This window comes from Silurus aristotelis (assembly GCF_946808225.1).
Source record: "Silurus aristotelis genome assembly, chromosome: 23".
NCBI lineage: Eukaryota > Metazoa > Chordata > Actinopteri > Siluriformes > Siluridae > Silurus > Silurus aristotelis.
Window position 1 is genome coordinate 16873326 of NC_139596.1, and position 12179 is coordinate 16885504.

The following is a 12179-nucleotide window of genomic DNA, read 5'->3' on the forward strand; positions in this document are numbered from 1 at the left end:
GTTCATTTCCTAATCGGTCTCAGCCCAGTGCACAACATTTTGGCCTGTGTGTGTGTGTGTGTGTGTGTGTGTGTGTGTGTGTGTGTGTGTGTGTGTGTGTGTGTGTGTGTTTGGGTGTATGTGTGGGTCTAATTCAGCAAAGAAAATGTTCTGGATTACATCCACACTGATCGTCTTCATCTCTGCAGGTAAGAGAATGTGTATCCTGGTCCTGATCTGAAACTCTACTGTAAAAATATATATACATTAAAATGAGAGAAAAGTGTAAAAAAAAAAAAAAAAGTATTACTATTATTCAAAAATCACTATTATGGAGGATGGCCTGGGTTTGTGAAACAAAAAGTAAAAAAAAATTAGAAGGTGTATAATGTAAGTAGAGCCAAAGGTGTAGAGGTGTAGATTTTTAAAAATAATAAATAAAACATTAAAGCCGACTTAATTTGTGTTAATTTTATGATCTTCATTTAGAAAGTCATGTCACTCTGGAGGGCTGCTTTTATCATACTGCAAATTACCTAATATTATCTATCTATCTATCTATCTATCTATCTATCTATCTATCTATCTATCTATCTATCTATCTATCTATCTATCTATCTATCTATCTATCTATCTGTCTATCTATCTGTCTATCTATCTATCTAAACCAAAAAAATGATGCAGAGGTCCATTTGTGATTATCTTTCAATTCTTTTTTATTGATATAAAAAAATAAATAAAAAATATCTGTTTGCAAAAAAAAAATTCCAACTGCCGCTTTTATGAACTGAGAACCGAACTGTCGAATCAGCGGTTTTTTTTTAGAGGCTCAGTGAGATCGAGAAAGAGAGAGAGAGAGAAAGAGAGAGAGAGAGAGAGAGAGAAACATCTGGGACTTTTAGTAACTTCATTTGAAATACAAAACAGATGCTGAGACCTGGAGAGGTAAAGGAAAGATTAATGGAAGAAAAGGATGAAAAGAATTGCAAGAGGAAATATAAGAAAAGTGACCAGAAAAAAAAGAGGAAGTAAAAATTGGGTAAACGAGTGGAGTGAGAGGTTTTACACTGCCGTTGAATTGAAGTATGTAAAAGAGAAATGAGTGCAGAAAGAACAAGCGGAAATAAAGAATAGGGCCGAAATGAAAGGTAGGAAAGAATGCAAGGAAAGAAAAAGAAATTAAATGAGAGAAACTGAATTGGAAAAAAATTGTTTAAAAAAAAAAAAGGAAAGGAAGTAAAATGGAGGGAAATTTAAGTAAAAAGAAAAGCACTGTAAATCGTATGAAATAAAATGAAAAGAAATCGAAGAAAAGGGAGTGAAATAAAATGGAAGAAAGGAAAGAAAGAAAAGAAAAAGTGAGATTTTTGTTGCGTCTCGGTATACAATCAAATTGGGAAAAAAAAAAAAACTCTCAGTAACCATAAAGACAGAAAATGCAGAAGCTCTCCGCAGGCCTGTGAGGCTTCTCTCTGTGACCCGATGATGCAGTGACCCCATGTTCTCCTCCCGCAGTCGCGTACGAGTGCGACGCAGAGTCTACGCTGAATTGTCCCTACGACTCCAAGCACAAAAGTCTGCAGAGAATATTATGTAAAAGGCACACGAACAATCACAGCTGCTGCAGTGGTGTCGCCTTCATGCCAGAAGACAGAAAACCAGAGGGTCTGAGTGTGGAGGACGATGGAAAGGCCTTCACCGTGTCTATAAACCCCCTGTCTCAGGGGGACGGGGTTTACTGGTGCGGCCTCAGGAACGGCTCCAACGTCATCATCAAACTGGCCGAGAAAACGATCAAAAGTGAGTCTGATCACAACCATGCTTCCATTTAGCATCCTGTCCTTATCAGTTATATAATAATAAAATCTATTAAAAAATATTCCAATTAAAAATATTTAGAAAGTATTTTACATCTTTGAAGGCAATTTATAATTATAGATTTTTTTTTATCTATTATTATACATAATCTCTCACCGTTCTACTGTCGACTGTACAGTTTTTAAAGGATAAAATATATATATTCAGTACAGTTTCAGCAGAAGACATAAAGAATTAAATGTGTATTATTATTATTATTATTATTATTATTATTATTATTATTATTATAGATTGATTTTTATTAAAAAAATTTAATTTTTTAATTTATTCATTATTTGTGTTTTTATTTATTTTTCTTCATATTATTATTGATATTATTATTATTATTTTAGGCTCTAGCAGGGATTAAAGTATTAAAAATAAAGTGATTCGATTTTAATTTTTAAGAAATCTTCAAGACAATTGAGCAATTATTTATTTCAAAAAGTAAATGAAAAAGAAATCTGAAAAAATCATAGCGCAACATGAACAAAAATCTTTTTATTCCCAATTCCAACATCAAATGTGTTGGTAAACGAAAAAAAAAATACTAAATATCTACAATATAAAAAGTTAAATACGATTTAATTCGATTCGATTTTATAGTTTCAGTCCAAACTATATAAATAAAAAAAAATAAACAAATGAATGAATTAATAAATGTTTGAATGTGCAAAATGAATTTCTTAAAACTTTATTGAAATCATTTAAATGTAGTTTTTTTTTTTACAAATCAAACAACACTGAAGAAAAATCACAAATTTATCATTATAATTACATTTTATTTACAAAAATCAAGATGAAATATATGTTCTGATTATTTTCTCTTAAAATAAATAAATAAATAATAAAAGTAAATTCTGAAGCATATTTCAGGTTCCTTCCACTTTTTCTACACTATATGGATAAAAGTATTGGGACACCTGACTTCCATTCATATTTGCTTCTTCTCAGTTGGCACAAAGTTAAAGGCACATAATTGTACAGGATGTTTTTGGATGCTGTAGCATGAAATGTTCCCTTTACTTGAACTAGGAGTTACGAAGGAGTTACGATACCCCCTGTGTACAAAGCCAGTTACATGAAGATGTGGGTTGGAAATGTGTGAAAGATCTCCTGCTATAGAGCTCTGACCTCAACCCTATTGTGGTGAATGTGAACGCTGACTGTACCTCAGGCCTCCTCACCTTCTCACATACATCAGTCTTTACTTACACCCTTGTGGCTGAATGAACCTCCACAAATCTCCACAAACACACTCAAAAATCTAATGGAACATCTACCCAGAAGAGTGGAGCTTATTATAGGAGCAAATAGAATCTAAATGTGGAATGGGATGTTTAAAAAGAAGCCACCAAACTTATGGTCAGGTGTCTACAAACAGCAGTGTAGTGAAGTCACGTATCGAACGTGTGAACAGGGAACGAGACTGAGGTTCAGATGAGTTTTTATAGTAATGCGAATGTTTCGCCGCTGCTTTAAAGCAGCACACGAGATAAACGAAAACACGTGACGGTTTCTGTCTGTATCACATCCTCAATGTCTTCAAAATCAGACCATCAGATTGTGTAGTGAGAATTCACTCGCTTTTGTTCCTCAGAACACCTCAGTGGTAATAAAGGCTCAATTTGATATATTTATTTTGGAATTAATGAAACAAGACAAATAAATAAATAAATAAAAAACCAACGTTAAATGCTAAGAAAAAAAAAATATATATAATAATAATAATAATAATTATATATATATATATATATATATATATATATATATATATATATATATATATATATATATATATATATATATATATATATATATATAAAATACTGATACTAGTCTGTTCCTAGTGATGGATTTTTTATTAAAAAAAAAAAGAAAATATAAAGGAGACTCATTAATGTTTTTAAGCAATAATGATTTTGTTTTTGCAAAGAAATCAAATTCAATATAAACTTTTTTTAAAGTTAATTTACTTACTTACTTGAAGTTTTTTCAGTAACTCATGCAACTTATTATCATGTGTTTATTAAAAAATAATAATAATAATCTACTACAATGAATTTTTTAGGCTAGAGTGAAAGCTTGTCAAAAAAAAAAAAGAAAAACTTTTTTTTTAAGCATACTTACTTAAATGTTTTTCAGTAAATCATGCAACTTATTATCATAAGTGTTTATAAAAAAAAAAATAAAAAAAAATACAATAATCTACTACAATAAAAAAAATTAAAACTTTTTTAGGCTATAGTAAAAGCTTGTCAAAAAAAAAAGAAAAACCTTTTTTTTTTTAAAAAAAGCACACTTACTTGAATTTTTTTTTTTCAGTAACTCATGCAACTTATTATAGTGAAAGCTTGTCAAAAAAAAAAAGAAATATTTTTTCTTTTTTTTTAAGGAAAAGAAAAAGTGGACAAAAATGACTACTATTTTGAAGCCCATTATTAAAATTAATGGAATTGTACTATGCACTTTTATTCAAATGATTTAATACTGATACTTCTATTCCTTTTATTTAAATACTAATACTTCTAATACTATTTATTTAAATTATAATTATTTTTTTGGCTTTCTACTACAAAATATGTGACTATTTAAATGTTGAAGTTCTAATGTCTTACAAATGTCTCACTTTAAATAAACACAAAACGGGAAACAGTTCGTGGATGCTCGATCACTCGATCAGGGAAATTAAACCCCTGTATGATGTCTGATAGCTTCTACACATCATTTACACAATATGAAAAATTCTGCCAATTGTCTTGTAAATGTTTTATACACTGTATGGACAAAAGTTTGTGGACACCTGGTCATAAAATATGATATGGGATATGTGCATTTCACATTTAGTCCACATTTGCTATTATAATAATCTCCACTCTTCTGGGAAGATGTTCCACCAGATTTTGTTGAAATTTGTGAAATTTCATTCAGATAAAATGTTGTTAGTAAAGTCAGGTACTGATGTAGGTGAGGTGAGGAGGCCTGAGGTGCAGTCAGCATTCACATTCATTATTGTTAATAGGGTTGAGGTCAGAGCTCTATAGCAGGAGATCTTCCACTCCAACCCATGGAAAGCAGATCTTCATGAAACTGTATTTGTGCAAAGGTGCATTGTCATGCTGGAACAGGTTTTGTGAAGAGAAAATTTCATGCCACAGCATCCAAAGGCGTCCTGTACAACTATTTGCTTCCGACGTTGTGTTTACCGTTTGAGGAATAACCACATATGGCTGGAAAAGTCGGTGGTTTCAGCACATTTGCCCAATTAAATGTAGACAAAACCCATTCTGAAAGATCTCACAGCTCTTATATAGATATTTTATGTATTAAGTTTTTCCAGTGGATTTTGAATTGTACATTTTTTGTAAAAAAGTTTTCTGAACAAACCCTGGATTTCTGAATCCTTCCACAGGTTCGATTAATTTCGTCTGGAGCATCATGCGCTGGTTGATCTTCGTCCTGCTTGTGCTGACGGTGATCTCGACTAATGCGTGCTGCAGAGGTGAGTGTGGTTTTTAGTTCCTGTTTTCAGATTACGACAGACATGACATTTCTGAGTTTCATGAGCTCTCCATGTTCTGTACCGAGAGACGATTCATCTCGCATGTTAAATTATTTCATTTCTTTTCTTTTACAGGCAAAAAGGAGAAGGTAACCCACATCCTTCTGAGCCTTTCTGCTCCATCTACAAACTTAAACATTCAATTTTTTTACATTTATATGCCTATACATATACCTGAAATAACTTTCACCACAACTATCATAAATGAAATAACAATTAAACTACCATGTGTGTGCAAAAGTTTTGGGCAATTTACACTTTATTGAATTTTATTGGTGGACTGTACACAGTAAATGTAATTCATTACTGTACCTGAGTAGCTTTTAAACATATTTGTATTTTACTGAAGTATTTCTATTTTGGGAGACTTTTAATTTGAATTCACTACATTTCAAAGTCAAATATTGTACTTTTTTACTCGACTACGTTTTGCAAAATCAGTGGTTCCCTTTTTTATTTATAAAATGTAACTGGTCACACACGCAGCGATCCACCAATCAGAGTCGAGCGCTCGCTCCGGTTTAAACTCGAAGCTTGGTGTATCTACTGATCACCAACATAATCAACAGTTCAGCATCTTTTTAACAGCAAATAGAACATTTAGGGAGAAATAAATGATGAAGAAACTCGAACTCGCCACAACACACGTGACCTTATATACATGATTTTCTTTTAAAGTAGTTGAAAAGAAGGTTTTGGGCTCATGATCATTTTAATAGAAATCAGTGTTTGAGTTATTAATATCATTCTATTAAGATCAGTGTGCTGAGAGTCACATTCGAGTCTTTTCACATAAATTTGATTAAGCAAAGAGTCTTATGACAAAAAAATGATAATAGAAACATTATAGTACTATGGATACTTAAGTGCATTTGAAGGCAAATAATTTTGTACTTTTACTCAAGTGAAAGTTTGAAGGGACACTTTTACTTTTACTGGAGTCGTATTTGTACATCTACTTTAACTCAGCTAAACATACAAGAAATCTCTCCAACATACAATTTCTGGAGATAATTGATTTTTTTTTGGAGCAAATATTAATGCAGCCGTTTGCTGAAAATATAAAAAGACTAAATCTAGAGCATTTTGAAGCGGTGCGAAGGTTTGTACACCATTCCAGTTTGAAACAAATTCAACTTCTAAACCTTGTGATAACAAAATCCTGTTATTTATTGATTGTTGGAAATTTTTTTATCAAAATAGGAAACTTTTGTCCAAGGTTCAGTTTTGGGTGCCAAAACTTTTGCATACCACTTTAGTCATTTTTAGTGGTTTTTATTTTTTTATGAAGGAAGTTTCGAATCTACAACTTTTGTCTGTCGTTTTGTTTCAGGAATGAGACGTACAAAGCGAAAGGTATCCAGATGGAAAACATGAGATGCTGTTCAGAAGAATTATGTAATCCATTACAAAATATACATGTATTTAGCCTTTATTTAGCCTTTTACACAAAGTGTATGTTGTTGTGTTCATTTTATGATGTTAGTATTGTTAGATTATGATTATTTTGTTCAAAAAAGTATCACAAAAAAAATGTGTATACACTCACCTACATAAATATATATACATATAGACAATATGGACAAAGGTTTGTAGTTACCTGATCATAGGATTGGTGGCTTCTTTTTCAGCATCCCGTTCCACATTTATACCCATTTGCTCTTATAATGAGCTCCACTCTTCTGGAAAGATGTTCCACTTATGTGGAGATTCATTCAACCACAAGGGTGTTAGTAAAGTCAGGACCTGATGTGGGTGATGTGAGGAGGCCTGGGGTGCAGTCAGAGTACTCATTCATCCTAATAGTTTTGAGGTCAGAGCTCTGAAGTAGGAGATCTTCCAAAGACAACTTTGTGGTAAATGTTTGGAGAAGAACCACATATGGCTGGAGATATCAGGTGTCCAATACTTTTGTCCACCCCTCCACATATGTACACATCGATCAGGCATAACAATATGACCACCCGCCTAATATTGTGTTGGTCCCCCTTTTGCTGCCAAAACAGTCCTGACCTGTCAATCATTAACAGCATTAACATCTTCAGCAGTTTTTTAGCTACAGGAGCCAACGTGCATCAGTGAGCCTCGGCCCGTCCACCACCCTGTCGCCGGTTCACCACTGTTCCTTCCTTGGAGCTCTTTTGATAAACACTGACCACTCCAGACCAGGAACATCCCACAAGAGCTGCAGATTTGGAGACGCTCTGACCCAGACGTCTAGACGTCAAACTCGCTCAAATCCTTACGCTTGCTCATTTTTCCTGCTTCTAACATCAACTACAGAATGTTCACTTGCTGCCTGACAGGTGCCATGATGAAGAGATAATCAGTGGTATTCACTTCACTGCTCATAACGTTCAGCCTGTTTGGTGTATACAAGTGACCGTGACATTGTTATTGACCAAGTAGCTTGAGTAGGGAAAGGCTTTTCAGTATCTTTCCAGAACTTAATCCAATGTGGTCGTCCCCTAACGTATCTCATCCTCGAAGTTTCTAACGTAATGCGTGAATGCTTTTCAGCTCATCATGAGTGTAAAGAGCGGTTATGAAGAACACTTTCTGTCAGCTCAGATCAGTTTCACACAATATACACACTTTTTCATTTAGTATTAAGGAAGTTGAACATTGGGTGTCAATTTCATGGCAAGTCTGATCTCGGATCTTATCACCTGCCTGGTCGTCCTCGTGCTTTTGAGTAAAAATGACTGTATGTATGGACAGTATGGGGGGCGGTTGGGGGGGTTACTGATTGAATAAAATCCATTTAACATCGTGTGCTGTGATGATTTTGTATTATAAGGGAATAAAAGCTGTAGCATGCCGTCTATTCTCTTCTCTTAGTTGAAACAGCCCCTGCTTTAAGATCCCTAATCTAATACCGAAAGTTTGCACGCACACAACCCTAGTGCATTTTAGTGGAGAAAATATAGAGATATGGAGAATTTTATATATAGAGATAATGAAAAGTTTTTTTCATAATCTCTTCTTAATTCTGTCTTCCCTTCAGGGTAATTTTATAGCTGGTGGGGATTTTAATTGCACCTTAAGTCCTTAAGTCCATTCTACTGGTACTGATGCTTTACATTTACAGAGTAGGAATAAACTACATAAAGGACCTTAATGTAACTGATATCTGGAGGTTTCAATATAAAGCAAGGAAAGAATTTTCTTGCTTCTCATCATCTTTTAATATTTACTCCAAAATAGACTATATTCTTTTTTTAAAAGGCCTAATTGATTGTATATCTAACTGTGAATATTATTTCTCTAGTATTATACACTTAATGACACAGTAAAGACGATGGTGTCTAAATATAAAATGGTTGCATAAACCAATATTTCTGAATTTTGTAGGATTTGTTTTTTTGAGTCTAATACAAATCCGACCTCCGCTTCAATGAGATGGGAGAATTTAAGGCCTATATTATGATGTTTTAGGACTGTGGTGAGACCTGAGATGTTGTATGGTTTAGAGACAGTGGCATTAAGTAATAGACAGGAGGTGGAGCTGGAGGTAGCAGAGCTGAAGATGTTGAGGTTTTCGTTGTGAGTGATGAGGATGGACAGGATTAGAAATGAGATTATTAAAGGGACAGCGCATGTAGGACGTTTTGGAGACAAGATGAGGGATTGAGATGTTTTGAACATGTGCAGAGGAGGGACATGGGGTATATCAGTAGGAGAATGCTGAGGATGGAGCCACCAGGAAGGAGGAAAAGACCAAGGAGGAGGTTTATGGATGTGGTGAGGGAAGACATGCAGGTAGTTGGGGTGAAAGAGGCAGATGTAGAGGACAGGGGGGTATGGAGACAGATGATCCGCTGTGGCGCCCCCTAATAGTAGAAGCCGAAAGAAGATGATTATGGCGCAAATGATCAGCTTTACTAGTTCCAAAACCAATAGATCCAAAATGATAGAGTAAAGTATCAAGGATTTAGAAGAAGAAATCCTCAGAAAAGATACTCCTGAACTTCGACAGGAACTTTTGTAACTTGTACTAATAAAGCTGTAGCTAATATAACTACACTCAATCAAACATCTTATGACTCAGGAGATTTCACAACAAACTGATAACCCCAATGATTGATATGCTAAATGAATCATTTAATAACAAAGAACTCCCTTTGTCCATGTGGTCTTCCCTCATAACTTTAATTCTTAAACCAGGGAAAGACCCCAAAACGGCTTTGTAAAAGGTAGACAAGCTTTTCATAGTATACGCTGCCTGTTAAATGTCATACACTTCAAAAAAGAGACCCCCGATACTGCTTTTCTCTCCTTAGACACCGAGAAGGCTTTTGTTAGGGTGGAGTGGGGCTTTTTGATATCCTGTCTTGTTTTGGTTCTGGTCCTTATTTTAGAAAATGGATACAATTTTTATATGTAAATTCGACGGCAGAGATATTGAATAATATAATCTCTAAAACGTTCCAGCTCTCACGAGGGACACACCAGAGATTCCCCTTTTTACCGCTCCTTTTTTACACTGGCTATTGAACCTTTGGCTAATAACAAGAAATAAAGATACTGTATAACAGGGGTTACAATTGATCATCTAGATATTAAATTAGCTTTATATGCTGATGATATTATATTATTCCTATCCAATTTATGTCCATCCAAACCATGTTTGTTGAGTCTAAATAAAACATCTGGATCTTTCTCAGGCTATAAAAGAAATGAGTCCAAATCTACGATTTTATTTCCTAAAGAATCGGAACGTCTTACGATCCAAACCCCATTTATAAATGCTCATGATGGTTTTTCGGTATCTTGGCATTAAAATGACCCCAGACATATATCAGTTGGCCCCCAATAATTGTAATTACATCACTTATTCATTGACTGAGTGATTCATTAAGCTGTCACTTCTACCTATATCTCAAATTGGACGTATTAATATACTTAAAATGAATGGACTCCCCAAACACTTGTATCTGTTTCAATCAATTCCACCGCCACAAAAAAGATTTTCCGATTTAATTTGGGTAAACCAGCATCCCAGACTGAGGCTCTCCCTTTTGTATTTACCATATGAACATGGAGGGTTGCAGATGTCTAATCTTAAATGGTACTACTGAGCACTTCAACTAAGAGCAGCAATGTTCTGGTTCATGGATGAAAAGTCTAACCCTTGGTTTACGGATTGAAGCCTCCAGACAACTGCGCTTGAATCTGTATTTGTGCTCGGCACCCCTACATAAATTGAAGAAAAAAAAAAGCCACACCCATTCCCTTCGTTAAAAATACTACTGTGGTATGGTATGAAGTTTTGGAACATCTTGGAGAGGTTCCTCGATTGATCACTATTTTTTTTCCCTATTTGGGGTAATATGAACTTTACACCTGGGACACACGATGCTGGATTCAAAATTTGGGAGACAAAAAGTTTCTTTATTGCCGGATCGAATCCCCTTTAGAAAAAGTTACTTTAAACCACTTCAGTGGGGAAGTCAAATTTCTATACTTTACAGACTTCCACCAACTGCAAGGAAAATACCGAAAATAAACGTTTGGCGTGGTGTCGAGATATAAATAAAAATATAACAAAAGATGAGTCTCAGAGTATCTGCCTAAAGGCCCAAACTCAGACGATTAATACGAGATTCAAGCTTCTGCAATATAAAAGGATTATGAGCGTGATAGTGACATCACCCCTGAATTACTACACAAATTTAATCCCAACATTCCCGATCAATGTATAATTGTAATTTTATCCCTGGTGTTGAATCCCCCCCCCCCCCCCAAATGCCCTACACTCTGTATACTAAATATTTTCCCTGCAACGTGCACTTTTACAAGCTCTGATAAGAAAATGTTGATATTTTGTTTATTACAAGCAAAATTTATAATAGCTCATCACTGGAAAAGTACAGAAAGCCCTCGTTTTAAACAATGCTTACAAGAATGGTCTCATTGTTTGGCTTTGGAAAAACTCATATATTGTTAAAAGAAAGAAAACCTGAAACGTTTTTCAGAATGTGGAATCCCACATTCTGAGAGAGACATATACACACACATACATATATATATATGTATGTGTGTGTATATGTCTCTCTCGCTCGCGCTCTCTCTCTCTCGCTCTCGCTCACGCTCTCTCTCTCTCTCTCTCTCTCTCTCTCTCTCTCTCTATATATATATATATATATATATATATATATATATATATATATATATGCTGTATATGTATGTAACCCCCCTTTTTATTTATTTGACTATATATTCTATATTACTATATATATCATTTACTTAAATACATTTTGATTAATAATAAAGAAAAAAAAAAAACAGACAAAAAAAATAAATATATATATATATATATAAAATAAAGGAACAGGAAGCAAGAATCATGAAAGGTCCGTGCTATATTTGTGTTTCATTATCACACACAGTTTAAAGTCGTATGAAGTCAGAGAGGAAGCCAATAGTGAGTGTGTGGGTCTGTACAAAAATGCGATTTGTTTCTTACGAAAGCCATAGCAACTTGCGTTTGTGTGTGTGTGTGTGTGTGTGTGTGTGTGTGTGTGTGTGTGTGTGTGTGTGGTAAATTTTTGATCAGAATCTCAGATCCGAGCTCCAAACAGAGACAGACATTCAAACAGAGCTCATTACAGCTATATGAACATGGAGTTGCACAGTTTTCACTCTCAAGTCTCTTGAACTGCTGTACACAGCAATCAAAAAACAATTGGGGGGGGGGGGAAGAAAGAAAGAAAGAAAGAAAGAAAGAAAGAAATGTAGGGGGGAAAAAAAAGGTTCATTGCACTTAACAGAGTTTGGT

The 12179-nt window shown here is 34.4% G+C and overlaps 1 protein-coding gene across 1 annotated transcript; it reads left to right on the forward strand.

The window, feature by feature from the left end:
• LOC310718573 (uncharacterized protein) lies at positions 1-8228 on the forward strand. The gene is made up of 4 exons (XM_083527485.1): positions 1-188; positions 1495-1779; positions 5249-5338; positions 5474-8228. Exons 1-4 carry the CDS (start codon positions 119-121, stop codon positions 5662-5664), a joined length of 636 nt encoding a protein of 211 aa, XP_083383611.1. The 5' UTR covers positions 1-118; the 3' UTR covers positions 5665-8228.
• Positions 8229-12179: the final 3951 nt, after the last annotated feature.

Bases quoted from the DNA above. Each gene is read 5' to 3' on its own strand.
- LOC310718573 (XM_083527485.1), top strand. From the start codon at position 119: ATGTGTGGGTCTAATTCAGCAAAGAAAATGTTCTGGATTACATCCACA. The intron at 1,780-5,248 runs GTGAGTCTGATC...ATCCTTCCACAG, and splicing joins GGCCGAGAAAACGATCAAAA to GTTCGATTAATTTCGTCTGG. The intron at 5,339-5,473 runs GTGAGTGTGGTT...TTTCTTTTACAG, and splicing joins GACTAATGCGTGCTGCAGAG to GCAAAAAGGAGAAGGTAACC.